Source organism: Xiphophorus couchianus, chromosome 5, assembly GCF_001444195.1.
Source record: "Xiphophorus couchianus chromosome 5, X_couchianus-1.0, whole genome shotgun sequence".
Taxonomy (NCBI): Eukaryota; Metazoa; Chordata; class Actinopteri; order Cyprinodontiformes; family Poeciliidae; genus Xiphophorus; species Xiphophorus couchianus.
The window spans coordinates 17,711,744-17,732,433 of NC_040232.1; the positions used below are offsets into that span (position 1 = coordinate 17,711,744).

The window sequence follows — 20,690 nt, forward strand, 5'->3', positions numbered from 1 at the left end:
CAAAATGCATATTCTAATTTATTGAATATTATTGTACACAGTAGGCACATTACCTTTTTGTCTGGCAATAAGTCAGACTTATATAACTGATCAAAACCTTCAAGGTATGCTTGTTGGCATTACAGCAGGCACAGAATCATTTTAAAAATATATATAATTAAATAATCATGAAGATTATTGTCACATCGATGTAATTCTCAATAAAGGTTTGGGAGTTGAAGATTTTAGTGCTTTACCACAGAGCAACCACGACATCTAGTGACATGATTTTGAAACTGCAAGACATTTTGAATCCCAATTACTGCCCAATACCAGCTGATACAGCACAGGAAAGTGGAACCTGACTCGGTAGCCTCTGCTCAATCCAATAACACCATCAGTCTTGTGTCTGATGTTAATCTTTGACTTTAACCAGGATGCATTTTTCTGCTTTAAATGTGCTCTAATTGTGTATGAATAAGAAGATTTCTTGCAGCATTAAAAACTGGACAGAAATGCTTTGGGTCAGATTTCTCAAAGAAAAAAAAAACAGTGAGTAAATTTTCATTTAGTCCTGCTGCAAGTTAGACGAGATTAAAAAGTGTATCTATGTCAAATTAATCAACCAGTTTAAAAGCAGGTTTTCCAGAAACATCAACCACTCATGGATGTTTTCATCCAAGTTGTTCCTGAAAGAATTAAGTGCAATAGCGACACACAATGTTATGTTTACTTTATTACAAACTTAACAGAAATTATATCAAAAATATCCACAGCATTAAACAAACAGGAAACTCTGCGGTTTACAGGAGGTAAAAAAAAAAAGAGGTAAAAAAAAAAAAGAATTCCTGTGAAGCGTCCATATTTATAGTACACATAGTCGACCGGAGTCACTCTTTGAACTTCCACTCCTGACGACACATAGGGCACTGCTGCTGGACTTGCTGGGAGTTCAGCCACTTCAGGATGCAGTGCATGTGGAAACAGTGAGAGCACTGACCCCAGACCAGAGGGCAGTCGTCTCCAGGAACTTTGCCTGCAAAATAAAAAATATATTACAAAACCATTAAGAGTGCACACAAGAGAGGTACATAATCTAAACCCGTAGATACAATGCTAAATACTAAGCCTTTATTTCAGCGTATGATGTTATTGGCAGTCATGGCACCACAAACATTGTCATAGCAATGTTTTTCAGATACCACTGCTTGCTGTTGACAATAGGTTGGCTGTAAAGCAGCTAGACTCCTTTTTCAAGCATTTTTGATTGGCCTTTAAAATTACGAAAAGAAAAAAAAACTTAAGAGAATTTGGATGGATCTCAGCTGATAAAGTTAGTACAGCAGACAACTGGCCATCTTTTACAAATTAAAGAAAATGTAATAAACTTTACCTTGAAACACTTTACAGGGCAGGTACTTCACAGGATGTTGCACACGAATATATTTTGAATAGTTAGACACCCATACAGTGTACTTAAACTTTGTTATATTAAAAACTTGATGCCCTAAGGATACAAAGGACCTAGTGGCTGTTCAAGTTATTCAATATTTAGCCCAGTCCTACTTTTCTGTTTCGCTATTTATCACACGAAGCTGAAGTAGCTTCCGATTCGGTAAAAGGCTAGAGGGCGATTCCACCTAATTTTTCACTACCTTTCGCATCTTTAATAGACTCTAGTTTAAAAACTACAACTAATAGCAGTCTAGTTCTAAATATTCTGCTATTAGTTGAGAATAATCCAGTCCAACTTTGAAGTGTCTAGGTGTTGTAGTTTTGGAGCTAGAGCGGTACTAGTGCAACCCAGATACAAAAAAGTGGTAAAATCGCCCTTTACTGAAGTTTCACAAATCTGATGAAAGTTTCACAAGTCACAAACATGGTTATAAATGTTCTGCTATTAGTTGAGAATAATTTAGTCTAGGTATGAAGAGTCTAGGTGTTGCAGTTTTGGAATTTGAGCAGTTATATTATGACAGAGATCCCAAAAAAGTGGTGAAATGAACCTTTATTGAAGTTTCACAAATCAGAAAAAGGTTTCACAAATCACAAACATGGTTCTAAATATTCTGCTATTAGGGCAGAATAATCCAGTCCAGGTTTGAAGTGTCTAGGTGTTGTAGTTTTGGAATTAGAGCGGTTGTAGTATGACCCAGATGCAAAAAAGGTGGTGAAATCAATCTTTATTGAAGTTTCACAAATCAGAAAAAGGTTTCACAAATCACAAATATGGTACTAAATATTCTGCTGTTAGTGGAAAATAATCCAATATAGGTTTGAAGTGTCTAGTTGTTGTAGTTTTGGAATTGGAGCAGATCTCATGTGACCGAGACGAAAAAAAGGTACAAATTGCTTTTATGGAAGTTTCACAAATCAGAAAAAGGTTTCACAAATCCCAAACATGGTTTTAAATATTCTGCTATTAGTTGAGAATAATTTAGTCTAGGTTCGAAGAGTGTAGGTGTTGTAGTTTTGGAATTGGAGCAGTTATACTATGACAGAGATCCAAAAAAGTGGTGAAATCAATCAGTTAAAAATTTCACAAATCACAAACATGGTTTTAAATATTCTGCTATTAAAGCAGAATAATCCAGTCCAGGTTTGAACAGTCTGGGTGTTGTAGTTTTTAAACTAGAGTCGATTAAAGATGAGGAAGGTAGTGAAACATTAGGTGGAATCGCCCTTTAGCCATTTCCCGAATCGGAAGCTAGAATTGGAAACCAACCTCAGCTTCGTATTTATCACTAAATGTGGTCACAATTCTTTTGTCTAATATGCACATTAGGGTTTCAATATTCAAAAATATAAAAAAAAAATATTCAAATGAATGTGTTTTATGAGTTGTAAGGAAATTGAGCTAAATGTTTAGAAAATGAAGGGCATTTGGACTTTAGGCTAACATTAAGTGGTCAAGCAGACAGACAGTATGTAGGACAGCAGCCCCCGGCTCAGGTACTCACAGTCCGGACAGCAGCCGTTGAAAGGCATCCTGCAGATGCCGCAGTTTTCATCGTTAGCCACCCAGGACCAGGAGGCCACCCCGCTCCACTGCCTTATCTTCACCTTCATTCTCTCCGAGCTGCTGTTCAAACCCGAGTCAAACGCTGCGGCTCACAGTCCAGCTCCTCAATAAATTACATATCAAACATTAAACAATTGGACTCTGTAAGTAGTATAGATTAATTCCACGCTAGTCAGCTACATTGATTGAAAGACTCTTCTTCTTCTTCTTGAGCTTTTTCTTTTTTTTTTTTGGCAGTTGGCTTCGGCTTCTTCTTCTTCTTCTTGGTTTTTATTGGCGGTTGGCAACAAACTTACAGTAGCATTACCGCCACTTACCGGTATGGAGTGTGGTTCGAGATGGTCTATAAACTTGTACTTTCTACCTTTTCCCTCCATTAACTCCTGATTAAACATACCCCCACACATACACACCTGCTTATATTATCCAACTTGCTTATAGCTTTATATACCCCTCTTTGACATTCTTTACACATTCACACCCAACTTGCTCTACTCATATCCTATGAAATAGCTTTGTTTTTTTAAGATACCGAATAATTATTTGAATATGTCTACTCCCGAGATCTCTCCTCAAAAATTCTATTAAATTAAACCTTTCTTTAATACCTACACACTCTCTCAGCATGCATCTTCTCTCTTCTTCATACTTACAACACTCTAAAATAACATGCTCTATTGTTTCAGACTTCTCACAATAATCACACTTTCCAGTTTTATGCTTTTGTATTTTAAAAAGTGAATAATTAAGCCCTGTATGACCGAACCTTAACCTTGTTATTATTCTTTCCTCCTTCCTATTCCTTCTTCCTATTCTTTTCTTTCCTACAGCCACCTGAATTTTATAAAACCACCTTCCTGTTAACCCTTTATCCCACCTTCTCTGCCATATTTTCATCATCTCTTCTTTGACCTTACTTTTCCCTTCCGATTTATTCATCCTAACTGTAAAACTAATAGGATTGGCAGTTGGCTTCTTCTTCTTCTTCTTGTTTTATGGCGGTTGGCAAACAACTTACAGGTGCATTACCGCCACCTTCCAGGTTGGAGTATGGATCACACGCTTATACCCTCCCCATAATACCCGTTCTTCTTAGAAATCTAAAAATACTCTCAAATATTATAACTCCTGAGGATTTCTGAAATGTTTCTTCTAAATCTAATTTACAATTATTCAACTCATTAACCAACATCTCTCTCTCCCTTACATACTTATTGCATTCTAAAAATACATGCTGTATTGTTTCCATCTCTCCACAATATTTACAACAACCTGTACTGTGTTTATTAATTAACTTAAGAGTACTATTTAACCTTGTGTGCCCAAATCTGATTCTGGAAATAATATCTTCTTCCCTTGTATTCCTATTACCTTGTCTATACCCCCCAACTCTTTTTTTGAATTGTATAATAAAATCTCCCTTTTTCTCTTCTATCCCACTGTTCTTGCCATTTTTCCTTCATGTACTCCTTAACAACACTTTTTATCTCATTCCTACTTATTTTAATATTTAACTCAACAATTTCCTTATTAGAGGCTCTCTTAGCAAAGCTATCCTTGGCAGTTGGCTTGTAAACAGCTTTTAGGTACATTACTGCCACCTTTTGAATCGGAGTGGGGATCATAATCTATTTCTTACCACCGCTTTCTGAGCTATCTTATTTTTTTTTGTATTTTATTTATTTATATATATATATTTTTTTAAAAATATGGGCCATTAACTGGTTCCCAGGATGCCAGGAGCAAAACACTAGATAGGAAAAATAAGAAGTCGTTCATCCTCCTACCAGAAGGGGCAATATTTTGGAGGAAGTAAGTTGAAACCAAACGGCCTTTTTCCAGCATAACTTCGGCTTCATTCGTTTATTACGTGATATTGCTGAATTAAGCGCATTGATTAATTGCTTAATCGTGTTTACGCGTTTTATTTGAACTTTAAAGGAATACAGCTACTTCAAGAAAGTGGAGTCATCCCACGCAAACGGTAATTTAACGGGATAGTATGAAGTAGATACATAAACAAAACTAACCTCAGTCTCACAGCAACCCATTTTAAATGGATTAAACTAAATGCATTGTTTTTCGCTTAAATCGTCAGCCTGTTACTTATAGCTTATGTTACATTTACACTTGTAAAGTGCGAATCTTTAGACTGTATCGCATTTGACCTCTGAACGGTTAGCTTCATTTTAGCTGAGGAGCACCGCTGAAGTTAGCACCCAGTTCAGCACAGCCCCGTCGGCCAGAGAAACTGATCCTCGTAAGGATTCTGTACCGTCTAATTGACAATGCTGGTAAACGGACTTAGTTATTCTACACTTCTTGCATATTTTACCATACTAGTTCAAGATATGACAACCGGTTATTCTGTTTATGAAATGACGGAATTGGTCAACTTCAATAAATTTAATCTTACATTTCAGCTAAGTGCAATGTGTAACTGGAGCCCTTTTTAGATGATACTAATGTGGAGCTTGTAGCTACAGACTCACCATGTCGGCAGCAAAACGATGAATGGGTTGTGGACATTCACCATATGACCACTGTTAGTAACTGTGGAGGGTCTGTGATGCTGTGGGCCTTTTTGCTTTTTCTTCGTTTGCTAGTTCGAGGTATCAAACGGAGGATATGAGTGAAAATCTGTTGTACTTTGCCAAAAGGGTCTTCATTTGGCCTTTCAACAGAATAATGGTCTAATACAGATGGAAATAGTTCACAAGACACAAAATAACCCCTCTTTTTTTCTTTTCTTTTCAGCTATAAATGTGAAAGGATGTATTCACAAGGATCTGACTACGGTTACAGGCGGGAGGATGGTGACAGAAATTCAAGACAGAAGTGGGATGATTATGATGACAGACGGGAAGACAGGCACGACTTCTGCAGTAATACACCTCGGGCTTCTTATTATAAGTACAGCAGTGAGGGACACAGTAGCACAACCCGGGTGAGCAAAAGTCAAGATTACAGCGAGTCTCCTAAAACACTCTGCAGCTCAGATTCAGTAAGCAGAGAGTGGCGTAGAATGAGCCCGGTGAGGAGGCATTTGTCCCCACCTGATTGGGATGTGCCTGAAGTTAAAAGGCGAAGGCAAACAGAGGAAGATGATACGGATTATAGATATAAACGGGATTCCCCAGAAAAAGCTCACAGGCTGTCACCAGCAGGTTTTTTACGTAACCAACAGTTGGGATATTCGCAGTCACATGAAGATGATACCAGATACAGGAAAATGTCGCCATATTCCAGATCCAGAAATCAACGTGAAGAACTGCCTCACAAATACCAGTATGAGGATTTCTTTGACAGAGATTCATCTGATCGTTTCGAAGGAAGTGCTTATAGGAGACCTGGGTATTCGCTAGAGAGGACCCTCTCACCAGACGACACTACAAAGGTTAGTTGTGAGTTTTAATGCTTTTAACAGACATTACATTTAAAATTAAGTTTATTTGATTAATAAAGATGTTCAAATATCTAATAGATTCAAGCCAAGATGAGAGAGAGAATACCCAACTCCTCGGCATCTGGGTATTATGATGAATATTATGAAAACAGAACCACGGTGCCTCTAAATGGATCCAGTGGACAGGTACATTGTCTTCTTAAGTGTTTTTTTTTTCACTTTAGCTTTTTGACCACAATCAGAAGACCTGAGTGACCTGGAAGATTGATATGACAGCAGCTATATAATGTATTTTGGTGCCAAGAAATCCAGTGATTTATAAACTAGCAACAGTATTTTAAAGTATATTCTCTGACCTGCAGGGAGCCAGTGTAGGGACTTTAGAACTCGTTTGATGTGCTCTATCTTCCTTGTTTTAGTAAAAATGCGAGGAGCAGCGTTCTGGATCAACTGCAACTGTCTTAATTTATTTTTTTTAAGCCAACCCTTGAGGACACCATTGCAGTTTTCAATGTGACTAAAAATAAATGCATGGTTGAGTTTCTCAAGATGTTTTGTAGAGACGTTAATTCTTTAATACTAGAAATGTTCTATCAGAAGACATGGTTTTATTCTGATAGAAGGCTGACTTTGAAAATTGTCTTTATGTGATAATTGTCTTTAAATTTATCTGGTATGTCTCTACCAGATACCTAATCAAATCTATGCTTTCTTGTGAATTAAATTGGAGTAACACAAGCAGGCTGGAAGGCCAGTTTCTGGGATTATTAATGTGTACTTTTTATAGGACTTGTGATTCCTGATATGCAATGCAAAACAGCACTATTTATGTTTTTCTTGCTAAAATATACAGTTTCTATTTTTTTCCTTGGCTTACAACTTTAAACACAGAAACATTGTTGCAGTCTTATTAATTTCTCTGTGATCAGAAAATGTCAGCAGAATATCTGCCTCATTCTTAAAATAATGTTTTGAATTCATAGATCTAAAGTTGTGGCTTCTATGTTTCCCATCAGTCTTCTAATAGCGACGCCCCTCTACAGAGAGCCGCACTCCCCGAAGACAAGTCATCCAAAGGCTTCCAACGCTTTCTTGAAGTACTCAACAAGGGCGTGAATGTTGACGTTCTCACTCAGATAGTAAGTCAGAGCCCTGCACCACAGTGTGATGGGCCCATTATTCCAAGGTCTTTTGTGAAAGTTGCAGATCAACAGTGGTCTCCCAGTTGCACTGAGAGGCAACAGAAATCATATAAAGATAACAGCTACTGGAATGAAAGTAAGGGCTCCCTCAGGTCGACATCTCCACTGCCTCATCATCACTCCGCTAGTCCAGACCGGAATGTCGTGTCTATTGGCAGCAAATCCCCTTCAGTGGAAAAGACGAGTATAACACATGAAGATGAGCAAAGGCGCAAGCAAATGCAAGACGTTTTACAGGCTATCGGTGTGGATTTGGGATTCGAGGAGCTCGGTCAAATGTCCCATCGAATCCAGGAGCGTCTTTATGGTAAGAGGGATAACGAGCGTGGCCGCAGATTAAGTAGAGAAAGAGGTGTTGGACAGACGTTCACCGAGGGACGCAGAAGTAGATCGTTGTCAAGCAGTTCTAGTTTTAGCCCACCAACTCAAAATTTTTATACAAGGAAAGACTCCTTAAGCAATTCAAGGGACGAAGCAGACCTGCAGCGATCTGAACGCAGTTCGGAGTTAAAAAGGAGGACTTTTCAGGATGGTCAGAGCAGTGAGGAGAGTAAAATAAGCACAGTGAAGAGCATTCCTGCACTGAATGTTGCTTCCAAACCTATCTCTGCTGTAAGGCAACCTTCTCCAGCAATGATGCCTCCAACTCTTCCAAGGCTACCTTATACTCCCATCACCCATCCACCACCGTCATACCCAACTGTTCCTCCACCTCCGCTTCCTTTCCCGCCTCTTGCCGGACCAGGAAGTTTCCTTCCCCATGTGCCTCCCATGCTCCCTCATCCTTTCTTTCCACCTCCAAATGTCTTTCCTCCGCTGCACCCTCAAGTGAGACCGCCATTCCCACCGAACCTGCAGCTTTGCAATCCAACAAACGTAAAGGCTCAACCGGCCATGAAAACAAAGCAAATATCAAGAACGCAAGGAAGGCGCCGCTTCCTGCAGTTTATTAAGTGAGTGTGATATGTCATCATTCATATGCTTTTTTTATTTGGAAAACACTGAAAAAGACATAGTTTGTAGCTTTTTCTTATTTGTTTTGTAAAATGCACAAAACAAACAATGTAACCTGGTTGGAGGTAATTTGAAGGCGAAAAATAAAACTGTACAGTTAATGGTCATAAAGTAAATAGTTTTTGCTCGAAGTAATCGTTTCCACCTAAGAATGACACATTATTGCATATGATGAAAGAGAATAAACACTGGGCATCTATCATAACTGAACCAGTAGTGGAGTTTAGTCTGTAATGATCAACATCTGTTTGGTATCCAAAGTTCATAAATTCTGAATTCTGCCATGAGTCCAGCTCTGGCTTAGAAAAATTTTCTTTTGCATGCATATATTTCATTTTTTTGACTGATTTTGTTAACATAAAGAAAGACTATTGAATTGTCTTGTCAGGTTTACCTCATTATTTGTGTACTTGTAGTTACCACTTGTTTAATAATATGAAGTGTACAACATTAAAAAGTTATTCAAAGGAAACTTTGAAGCAATTGTTCTTTTATTACTGATTTTTTTAATGCAGTGAAAGTAGGTGTTCTTTTAATAACAATATGGTCTTGCAATTGTTAGTCCATATTGCTATTTTTACCATTGTCAAGATTTTTAAAAATCTGCAGTTTCCACTTAAATTTCTTATTCAAATGTGGTTGAAAGCAGAAGTAGTGACTGGCAACAAGCAAAAGCTTTCTTGTCTAATCACATATAAAAGCTAAATTGCTAAAGAAATTGATATTGGTTCTGGTAGAAAGGTGTCAGTCTGGTTAGTGTATTGCAGTTTGTTGCATATGGAACTGCATGATCCCAGAACATTTAGGGCACCAACACTGATCCTTGATCATGGCTGCAGAAATAATGGAAGCAAGAGCAATAGAAATACGCTGTATTATAATCAGACCGGCCTGGTCTGATCAAACACTTTTCTTTTACATCACGTGGATAACCAGGTGGCGGTACTCTGCTTACCTCAGGGATAAAAGATGCACCGTAGGAATTAGACAACCATTTGAGGCACTGTGATACTTTGGCTCTGTTCCTATGACGACTGCAACTTACCTTAGCATTGTGGCGATCCGTGTACACTTGACGTTGATAGATTGCTTTGACTTCTTTCAGCAGCTTAATTATCCCAAAAGGCAAATTTGGTACAGGATTACAACAAGTTTAAGTTGTCCTATCCTATCCAGTTTTTTAAGGTCTTGTTTTGTAATTTGCAGGATTTAAAGGATATGCTTCTAACATCTTCGTGACAATCCACTACTCTATCATGTCATAATATTGTGCCTGATCGGTGTGTATACTTGGTACAATATTAACAATAACAGGAAACATTTTTTTTTTATTTATGCATTCACTTTTCAAGTACACATACACTTTTTCCTGTTTCTTGTACAATATGTTTTGTGAAATATGCATCCTACTTTACTTCTATTGGTATATCTATATATGCATGTCATTTAAATTTTATGGTCCTGGCCAGCTTTTAAAATTAGCTTGATACAACCTCAGATAAACCAAAATGTATTATGCATAGGTCTATGAATAATATGATTATTATTCAGATGCTTGTTCCAGATGTAAAAGCAGTTTCTGGGTAAAAAGAAAAAAAAAGTTCCTAGCTCACTTGAAAATCTTGTTAAATCACCTCTAGTTCTGATTGCTTGAAGTAAACGTCTCCTGTGTTGTATTTTTTTTTATTTCATTCTGATTGACATTTTGTCTTTACAAACGGACACAAATTGTAATGTCATGAATCAGTCATTCTCAGGTAAATATGTGTCTGTTTACTGTGTAATATTACAATCAGAGTGGAGGTAAATTTTGTCTTGCTTTCACTTAAAAACATTTTTAAGTTATGGCAGGTTTTTGAGTTGTTTAACAGATTTTGTATTTATGTAATTTTAACAAGTGGAAGGGTTTAGTTGACTTTTCCCTGATATTAAAATTACCAATATATTTAGTTAGCTCATATAAGAGTTTCAGACAACGAATATTTTTTTCTGTAGGCATCTCCTCAACGTGTTTTTGCAGTGGTGGTCCTCCATCACACAGGTGGCGCTATTGAACAATTATCATTTTTAACGCCTTAAAGATTCTGTCCTTTTGCTCTCCAGAGCAGTTTATGGCCGAATTATTTTGACCAGACCTTTTTCCACCAAAGAAGGTTAATTTCGTCTACGTATTGTCACAGCAAGCTATTTTGGAGCTCATTTTATTTATGTTTTTGATAAAAACAGCTATTCGGTTGTGTAGCAGATGACGGTTTTCCAGCAGAAGGTAAACCTGTTAGCTTCTATGCTATCCTCTTTGTAAACACTTTTTTAATCATATCTGATTTTCCGTTGTTTCTAGTTCAAGTATTATTTATACTTGAACTAGGATCTAATGATGTTATACTTTTATATCTGCTTACGTCAAACACCCTTCCATCAAGCTTGGCTGTTAAACGCTAATTCTCGAGTGTTTTGGTGTCGCTAGCTAAAATGAATTATTCTGTTTTGAGCGTTTATCTGTGGGATCGTGACTTCAGTACTCTGTTTAACGTGTGTATGTATCCTCTTGTCAATAGAGCCTCTATAAACTGTGAAAGGCAGTACGATGGATTCACATGACAATGCCTGGAGTTTTCCTGCTCAAAGGCTGCAGGTACGTCTGGAGCCAGATCAACAGAAGCTTGTTAACACCAACAGGATAGAGAGAGTCCAAAGATTTACCGATCACTGGCAAACACGCCCTATGTACACTGCTGTCCAGCCTCACAGCGGTGGTGTAGCCTGGAAGGAACAAAGCTCCCCATCCCTGAACTCCCCAGACCCAGATGGAAACCCATTCAACTCAGAGGATGAGGAAGATCCTGAGTTGGCGAGAAAGAAGCGAGAGCTTCAGGAGTTACATGAGCAGATTATGCACAAGAAAACCACCATCGCTATCAAAGCAATTAAGATGATTGTGAAGAATCCAGATTCTCCTGATGACCAGGAGTTTGATACTTACAATCCTGAATCGCTTCGAGACAGAGTGACTGAGATATTGCAGCAACGTTCATTCAGCTTTTTCTCCAAGGTAATGTCCGTAAAGTTTTATGTGCAGATCTGAGCAGACTTTGATAAAAGTTACATACATAATTCATACTCATTTTGGTATTAATGTGCTGACCCTAACCCTCTTTCCAGGTTTTAAGTGATATATAAGTTACTATTGTAATGATTTTTAAAGATAAAAATTAGATAGGCAAGTTTTAATTTATAGTTGACATCATTCTCTAATCATAATCCAATCAAAATTAAAGTACAAGTTTAAATACATAAATACATTTTACTGAATCTTAGAGTAAATTACTTTGAAAAACTTAGACTGTGTAACTTTAAAAGGCTAAGTTTTCATAATTGATTGGAGTTGGTAGTTTTGCTGGAATCCAACCAATTAAAGTTTTCTTTATTGCTTTGAAGACCATATTGTTGAGATTCTGCTTGCTAAAGGGTATTTATAAAAATATCAGTAGGTGGATGTATGTATATCTTTTGATCTGGTTTGGATGAGAGTATATCTATAATGAATTCAAGCAATGATTATTGCATCTTCTAATTCTATTTTTCTGATTGCCAGGTTAAGTTATGTAAACAAAAAGCAAAAGTTGCTGCTTCGAGAAAAGATGAAGTGAAGCAGCAGCACCACCCACTGAAGCTCAGAGTGAAGGCATTAAATGCACACAGACTCAGGGACCGCGGCATTTTACCACCCAGCAGAGAGAAGGTTTGTACTAAGCGTTTTATGAATAAATTTAATCGCAATGGAAAGAAATCCCATTACTAAACATGCATTTAAAATGATCTAAAACCTTCTAGAAATTTAGGATATGTTTAGATGAGGATTATAAATTTGAAATCAGAATATATTTGTTATTTTTAAGAATAAAATCAGTCATCTTATATATGTTTTTCTTAAGATGCACTATTTGGGGAAATTATGCACGACCTGAGCAAAGATTTATAGTGTGTATACACAGTTGCATGTTTTAGATTTTTTAGATTTTTTTAGCCATTTCAAAAACAAACTGACAGTCCAAAAAGGTTTTTTTAATTTTTGTTTTTACTTAGAATTTTTTACATCTGTTTTTTATTATCCAGCTGTACTGCTGTAGTGCCATAATATGAATTTATGTGTGTAGTTCCCATCTCCTCACAGAAACCTGTTCTGGAAGAATTGCTTAAAGAAGCTAATAAAACTGCCGTTGGTGTTTCTCCCACTGTGAATGTGTTTGTATTATTGATGCATAATGTTAATGCACTGATGTTTGACAGATCCTTGATGTTCCTCCACCTCTCACCACCCAGGCTGTTGCTTCACCGGCTAAAGAGGAAAGCAACGCTGCTAAGGGCTTCGAACGCTTCCTGAATGTGCTCAACAGAGGAGCTGATCTCAACCTGAAAAGCATGGTATATACAACAAAAAATAAAAATAAAGAATGTCAAATGTATAACAAGAGCTATTACATGCATTTGCTAAACAAAATAAAAATATGCATCTGAATAGAAATGTTACTAACCTCAGTTGAGGACAGTGATACGTAAATGTTGCTCCATCAGTTTTTTTACTCTTTGCGAGACCAACGTCAGCAAAGTATGTAAAGCAAATTCCCGTTCTAGAGCCTAACCAGGACTCTAGTTTTACTCGAAAGCTTGAAAACCCATAAATGCTGCAACAACAGCAAAGCATGGTGATGCTACCATCATCATGCTGTGGGGGTGTTTCAATGTTATTGGTAGTACCGGTATTAACTTTGAATTCATTTAACTACATTTAAAGTGGAAAATGAATCCCAAAACATATGGAATGAATGAATCACATGAAATGTAACTTCCCAACAACCTCAACTCAACTAATTTGTTATTTTGACTACTGTTAAAAGATACGTCAGAGCCGAAAAGACGAACATAATTTCTTGTTTTCTCGATATTGATGAGTGTGTGATGTTTCTCAGCTTTCAGATGACCCTCTGCCTCCTCCTGACCACATCATTACTTCGCCTGCAAAGCAGCAGCAGGAGGAGACCACCACCAACAAGGGATATGAGCACTTACTCACTGCTCTCAAGACAGTAGCAGCAGCAGTCCCTAACATGAAAAAAACGGTACGTCAGGTTGGTTTTCATTTACAGAGCAATGAACAATGTTTGCCCCTTAAATCGGGTTATCTTAATCTAGTGTTAAAATACGTTTGATCTGAAACAATTAAGCATGACAAAGATGCAAAAACGGAAGAAATCTATAAAGGCTATGTTTCACAGCACTATATATGACAATATTATTAATAGGACAAGAATTGTTCATGTAGAATAATGTCATTTTTCATCAAGTTTTATTGACAAGATAAACGTATTTGAACACGATTCCAGATTACGTTAAACCCCTGTCACATTGAGAGAATTGGAGCACCTCAAATCTCTAAAAAGACAAAAGAGAGAGAAACAAAAACTTAAAGAAGTGTCTATCCTGCTAAACGTTAGCTTACTTATTGCCACATTAACTACTGTTTCATTAATTTTTATGAATGTGGGATGATTCACAGGGTCCTGATGTCCCTCTGCTGCCTCCTGGCTGCAGCATTACTTCCCCTGAAAGACAGGAGAGAACCACAAGCAAGGGATATGAGCGCTTACTCAGTGTTCTCAACAAAGGAGCTGCTCCCAACTTGAATACCACGGTACGTCCTGTAGAGTTTTTCTTCTATATGGAAACTGGCATTTGTAGAGTGTTTAATTGTGTAAGTCTTTATTATTATTATTATAACTTGGATCTAATGAAAACCAAAAATTCAGATTCTAGAGGCCTGGTGGAGACGTTTTACTTTGGCTTGTAATTGTATGTGGAAAAATAGCTTGCGTCATAAATGTATTAAAAACGGTTTAGCACTTTCAGTAGATGTACTTTTCAGGATCATCAGTGGGTCCTGATGGTCGTCACTTACTTGGGCTCAGCTCTGAATCCAGTCTCTGTACTCGTGACAGCTGTTTAAAGATAAACCAGAGTTCATGTGCAACATGGCTAGTTCAGGATAATATGGTATGCCCAGCTTGAATTTAAGTTTTTATCAAATATTTCAAGTTTCGCAAGGAAATTAGTTTGTGGAAGATCTTATTGTCAATTATGTCACTATCACAATAGCAGCAGAAAATATAGTAATAAAACTTTTAAGCCCACATCGCACAGCCGTACTTGGTATATTCCCAGATTAAATTTATGTTTGTGTGTCTTAAATGTTTTTCAGATCCCTGATGTTTCGCTAAATCCTCCCAGCCATAGCGACCCTCAGAGAACAAAAAAGGAGAACAGTACCAAGAAGAGTCCTGAGGGCGAGAGCAGAGCCAGTCGAGGTTCTGAGCATACAGGGCAACATTCTGAGAGTAAGAACAGTGCAAGCAGAAAATCTGAGAGCAAGAGCAAAGCCGACAGATGTTCAGACCACGAGAAAAGTGAAAACAAACATTCTGATCACGAGAAAAGTGTCAACAAGCATTCTGACCGCAAGACCAGTCCAAAAAGAGGCAATGAGGGCAAAACTGGTGACAGCAGAGCTTCTGAGGACAAGAAAAGTGTTGACAGAGGCTCTGACCTTGAGAGTACCATCAGCCGATGTTCTGAAGTCAAGAAAAGAAATTCTGATTGTAAAGACGGAGTTGATAGAGGTTCTGAGAACGCGAACAACCTCGACAGACCTTCTGAACGCAAGGGCAGTGTCCACAGAGTTTGTGAGCGCGAGAGCAGTGCGAACCAAGGTTCTGAGATTGAAAACATTCTCGACAGAAGTTCTGAAACCAAGAGGAGTGTCAGCAAAGGCAGCGTTGATCGGCTCCTTGAAGACAAGGGCAGCTTGACAAGAAATTTTGAGTCCGATAGCGGTGCAAACAGAAGTTCTGGGCACAAGAACAGTGGCGACCAAGCTTCTGAGTCAGAGAGCGGTGTCAGTAAAACTCTTAAAAGTGAGAGTGAGAAGAACAGAGGTCTCAAGAGCAAGAGCAGTGATAACAAAGGTTTTGAGCGCTTTGTGAGTCTGCTCAACAGTGGAGTGGACATCACCAAGCTCAGTAAGATGATCAAAGAGGAGGTTGATGATCTTCCAAAAACCTCTCCCTCTGGTTTGAAAAAGGCCCCCAAGAGTGAAAACCAGAAGTCCGATACTGGATTCTCGCTGCCAGGCTGCAGTGGGATCAGCAGCGTAAAATCAAAAACTGTCAATCAAGAGACGTCTTCACCTGAAGACGTTGAGATAAAGAAAGTTAAAAAAAGGAGCAGTTTGGACTCTAGTAGTCAACCAGAGCCCGCCCTGGAAGTGAAAAAGAAGAAGGAAGAGGAAAAGGGAACCTCAGAAATAGATGAAAAGCAGAAACAAGTGCAGAGCATTCTTAAAACGTTGGGTTTGAATTTGGATGTGGAGGAATTGACCAAACTAACAGATCGCACTCAGGAGAGGCTATATGGAAGGAAGAATGAAGGTAGAGAGACGAGCGAAAGCAGGATGGAACAGAAAAGTCAACTTGCGCTCTCCCATAAAAAACACAGTAGGTCCCGCTCCTCCTCTTCCTCTTCGTCGTCTTCTTCGTATTCTTCTTCTTCCTCTTCCTCCTCAACTTTCTCTAGATATGCCTCTAGAAGCCGTAGTCGGAGCCCTCGGGGCCGCCGGCATCGGCGCTCTCGCAGCAGAGATGCACATAGACGTTCTCGTGACAGAGGCAGAGATGGAGGGAAGGGGCATAGCAGGACTGAGGCCAATAAAGACCCCCAGAGGCCCAGTTACAGAAACCAACAACATCCTTTTTGTTCTCCTTACGGTACTCCTTCTGCATATGCCGATTACAATTTCTACCAATATGCCCAGTATATGAACTACTACAATGCCTACAACAGTGCTATAAACTCCAATTGGGTATTTGATCCAAATCAGAGTCATGTGCCACCGTCCCGTTCACAGTGGCACTCAGTATTAGCAGATATGAAGCTTCCCAACCAACCTGGACAGATCTCACTTCATGACTTCATGCTGTTCATGAATCCAGACTTGTCTGGGAGTGAAGGTCAGAGCAACGAACCCTCTGGTTCTCGTTGCCTCACGGTTATCGATACTATACCATCTTCTGCAAGCAGCGCGACTCAATGTCGACGGTTAATGAATCTGGAGAGGAATGAGTTGGGGTTGAAAAGAAAGAATCATATAAAAAATAAGAGAAAACAGTCTGCAAGATCAACTGAAGACTTTACACCGAAGAGAATCGTAGAAAAGTCTACTGAGAAAAAACCTGCAGAGACATTGACTGCAGAGAAAAAAGCCTCAGAAACGGTTTCTATGGAGAAAAAAACCCCAGAGACGGTTGCTATGAAAGAAAAGATTGCAGAGACGGTTGTTATGGAGAAAAAGGTTGCAGAGACGGTTGCTATGGATATAAGAGTTGCAGGGAAGAAAACCATCAACTCGAAGACCTTAAACTCCACGCCGTCACAGGGTAAGACTTCTGGTGCTATAACCAAGGCAATGGAAGAGAAGAAACGTCGCCTTGCAGAGGAGAAAATAAAGACCAACCTGAGGGAAAAGGTAAATTGACTTTTTATTTTTCCTTTTTTTGAATTTTTTTTACCTTTTTCACTTGCGCTATGAGATTTCTATTATTCTACTTCAGAGGTATTCCAAACTATCCACCAGATAAAAGGTTCTACCTTAGATCAGTGGTTCCCAGTCCTAGTCTTGCATGTTTAAGATGTCTGTCTGGTCCAGCACACCTGATTTGACAGATTGATTTACCTTCTCAGCATGCTATCATGATCTGCAGCAGCGTTTTAATGACGCATTCGATTAAATCATGTGTGGCACCAGAGAAATCTCTACAGTGTCTGGCAGAAGTTCTCATATCTAGGGTCCCAACTTTATCTCAAAGAGTTTTGAATTTACTTTTAAAGTATTCCAGATCTGGACAAATACAGTGTGAATTTTTGTCTTCTATATTTTCTCTCTTATTATGTTATCTAAAGGGTATAAAATCTAAATTTCTAAAGGAAGATGAAGATTCTTTCCTTGATTTTGTTATTTTGTATCCTTTTACATTTTATGAATAACCAGAGAAAAGCACATATTATAGAAGTTGTTACAAGTAATAAATATCATTGAATGAGCTGCTCTTCACATTCATATTGCAGCTATAATAACAGCACAATGTGGATAACAGAAAAGGAGCACGAAGGACTTCCATGTCCTTTTTTCTATATGTCATGTCTGTCCAATGAGAGCAATGATCGCCAATCGCGTGGCTTTGTTTACAAACTATAGTCTGCTTGCAAAAAGGCAGAATGTGAAAACAAACTGCACCAAATGTAAAAAAATATAGTCCTCTTTTGGTCTGAACCAAACAAGCGGACCAATAACACCAGAAGTGTTTGAAAATTTAAAGTAGAGCTGATTTAACTTGATATTTTTCTCTCTTATGAAATTCTAATGAAGCACATTAAACTATTTTTTTAATTTTATTTTTTATTTTTGTATTTAATGTCCAGTTGCTGCTGTGGAACCACTGATGTGAAGTATTTGCCCTGGTCTCAGTAAAGCTCCATGTTTTACTGATTGTGATTATGTGTTATGTGCAAGTTTTAAGATGCATTTAGTTATCAATAAAATTGATAATATATATCAATATATATATTATATTATATTCCTTTATTTAATCAGGTAAACCCCGTTGAGATCTAGATCTCATTTTCAAGAGGGACCTGAAACAAACTTCACTCCCCGTCGGGGAGTCGAACCCCGGTCTCCCGCGAGATATATATATAAAATGTCTTGACAGGACGGTACAAATATTTCTACAAAATCTTTTTGTAGCTTCTAGAGTTTAACCGGAAAGCGAGGCTGCTGACACAACCCACCACCACCATCAAGCCATCAGCAAACTCCCTGGACTCTGAGCTCCTTTAATGTGAGTAAATTACATTTTCAGCTCTGTTGTGTCCTTGTCTTTTCTTTAATGTCTGTACTGGCTCAAAGTTAATGCCACTTCATCTCTATATTTAAGTTTCTAGTAGATTGTGTTGCTCAAAGTGATGTGTGTGTGAAATTCTACAGAATATCAAAAGTACTTATTTTAGATTATTAATTTGAGTATAAAAATCCAATTTGCTCAGAGGTAACATTGAAAGCTGTGTGTTCATGCTCTGCATGTACTCCTCTTAACCTTTTCCTTGAACAGTAGAAGGTTAGTCAGACCTCTCAGAGCCAAATGGTAATTAACTGGAGATTCAGCAGTTTAAAACTATTCCTTTAATTGGAGATTAATGTGTTGTAGAGACGACTTATTTCATTTTTGACTTGGGTTTCTGAAATATCACTCCTCCTACCCCTCTTTTTTAGCGTGTAACATGAATTTAAATAATTTATTAGTAGGTTCCTAAATGTAACTGTCAAAACATTTATGATGAAACCCCTTGAATGATAGAGCTGGTATTATTTTTAAACTGTTGACAAAATTTTAACAAAACCTGATATCTTCTGACTATAACGGAACTAATGTATTTATTTTTTATCTGATGCATAAAAAACAACGGGAGTTTATCAAATCAATTTTGATTCATGAATTATGCAGATTTTAACTGGCTAAAATTTTAATGCAGTTAATCGCTGTTTTTGTCTATATGGTTTTATATTAAAATGCAATTAATTTTACATGTAACTCCATTAAGAATGTTAAACAAGTCCCACCACTAGAAAAGCACAGAGAATTGCCATGCTTAAACTCATCATCATGGGAACAAGCCTCCCATTCCAGACAAACTTTGACATGTGTAGATATATGTAAATTTATATACAGTATAATGCAACTTTCAATTGTTTGTTCTCTTTGCTTTCAGGGATCTGTAGAAACTCTGACATCCCCCGTGGATCGCTGACCTTCATTTCAGTCCTTACATAAACATTTTGCTACTCCCTGTTCGAGCTGAATCCTCCTCCAAATACCACAAGTAAATGAAAACTTCCTCAGAAAAATGTACTTTCTTAAGTTGTTCCTAGTTTATATCGAGGTTTTTACTTTTGTCACCACTAATTATGTTATGTTCTAACATTTATTTGCTGGTTCTGTTATACTTAACCTTTTTTTGTTGCCAGGAGTCTTTTAGTTTGTCTGGTTTCCCTAGTAAACTGTTTAAAAACTGTTTAAATTATTGTGGATGTTTGATTTATTTAGTTATACTGTAATTTTGAGGTGCTACTTCTGAAAGTCTTCACTACCTTAACGTAAAACTCCAAGGGCAAAGTTGGTCTGTGGAGCTTGTCTGTACAGCCAGACAATAAGCTGAATTTTTTTAAAAAGGAGAAACCTTATACATAACTTTCTCTTGACTTTGGATGTCAAAAATTAGCAATGAACAGAAAAACGTATTAAATATGTGGGAGAAGAGAGGCTTGTCTCTTTAAACTCAATAATTGCTGACTAATTGTAGAATATGAATTTTTTAGTTTCCAATTCTTTTCATGTTTTTTGTTTTTTTCTTTTACTAAGGGACATGTGGATCAAGTTAAACCCAGAGACTTGGATCTGTAACTACAATAACATTGCCTCAGCAAACATTCACTTAAGGGTACCAAATTCATGTACAGGCCACACATTTCAGATTTCTATTCATATAAAAGTTAAATCCTTCACTACTTTTTATTGGTCTTCAGTGTAACAGATTGAAGTTTGTATTTTCACAAAGCATTTTTTTATGCATTTAACAGCAGAAGGAAGTAGGTTTATATTTGGCATTGTACTGCTCCAGTGTAAATTAAAATTTGCAAAAGATGTGGAGGGTGTTAACTTCTTTGAGTGCATACTGGATTGTAGGCAGTATCACATATGAGACAGAATAAAATGTCAAGCGATCAAGACTATGGGTTTGTGTTAAAAATAATTCAGTTTCCATTAGAAAAACAGGAGGAAATTAAATTTTCTGGTTGAGACTTAAAACAGGAAAAAGTCTTGGTGGAGCATGTTGTTTCACTATCAGTGTTGAGCATGTTTGGTTCACACAGTGAAAATAAATCAACTACTCAGAGTAATTG

General features: G+C 37.6%; 2 protein-coding genes across 7 annotated transcripts; one reads left to right on the plus strand and one right to left on the minus strand.

Moving 5' to 3' along the window:
* Window positions 1-695: 695 nt before the first annotated feature.
* anapc11 (APC11 anaphase promoting complex subunit 11 homolog (yeast)) lies at window positions 696-3,210 on the minus strand. Its single transcript, XM_028016421.1, has 2 exons — window positions 2,940-3,210; window positions 696-1,015 (listed from the first exon to the last, which is right to left on the minus strand). Exons 1-2 carry the CDS (start codon window positions 3,046-3,048, stop codon window positions 870-872), a joined length of 255 nt encoding a protein of 84 aa, XP_027872222.1. The 5' UTR covers window positions 3,049-3,210; the 3' UTR covers window positions 696-869.
* A 1,591-nt stretch (window positions 3,211-4,801) lies between these two features.
* On the plus strand, window positions 4,802-20,514 carry LOC114143998 (E3 ubiquitin-protein ligase RBBP6-like). Of its 6 annotated transcripts, none has more exons than XR_003595373.1 (13): window positions 4,802-4,985; window positions 5,759-6,398; window positions 6,486-6,593; window positions 7,424-10,889; window positions 11,182-11,675; window positions 12,219-12,365; window positions 12,914-13,048; window positions 13,594-13,743; window positions 14,181-14,315; window positions 14,880-17,198; window positions 18,477-18,570; window positions 19,499-19,609; window positions 20,149-20,514. XR_003595373.1 is itself a non-coding variant. In XM_028016418.1 (13 exons), the coding sequence occupies exons 5-12, from the start codon at window positions 11,211-11,213 to the stop codon at window positions 18,567-18,569; spliced, it is 3,336 nt and encodes a 1,111-aa protein (XP_027872219.1). In that variant the 5' UTR covers window positions 4,802-4,985; window positions 5,759-6,398; window positions 6,486-6,593; window positions 7,424-10,889; window positions 11,182-11,210; the 3' UTR covers window position 18,570; window positions 19,499-20,432. The 6 variants fall into 6 exon arrangements, 5 of the variants coding, with proteins under 5 accessions (XP_027872219.1, XP_027872220.1, XP_027872218.1 ...); XM_028016418.1 differs by having other exon boundaries at window positions 11,182-11,258; window positions 11,367-11,675; window positions 19,499-20,432; XM_028016419.1 differs by having other exon boundaries at window positions 7,424-7,546; window positions 11,182-11,258; window positions 11,367-11,675; window positions 19,499-20,432.
* Window positions 20,515-20,690: the final 176 nt, after the last annotated feature.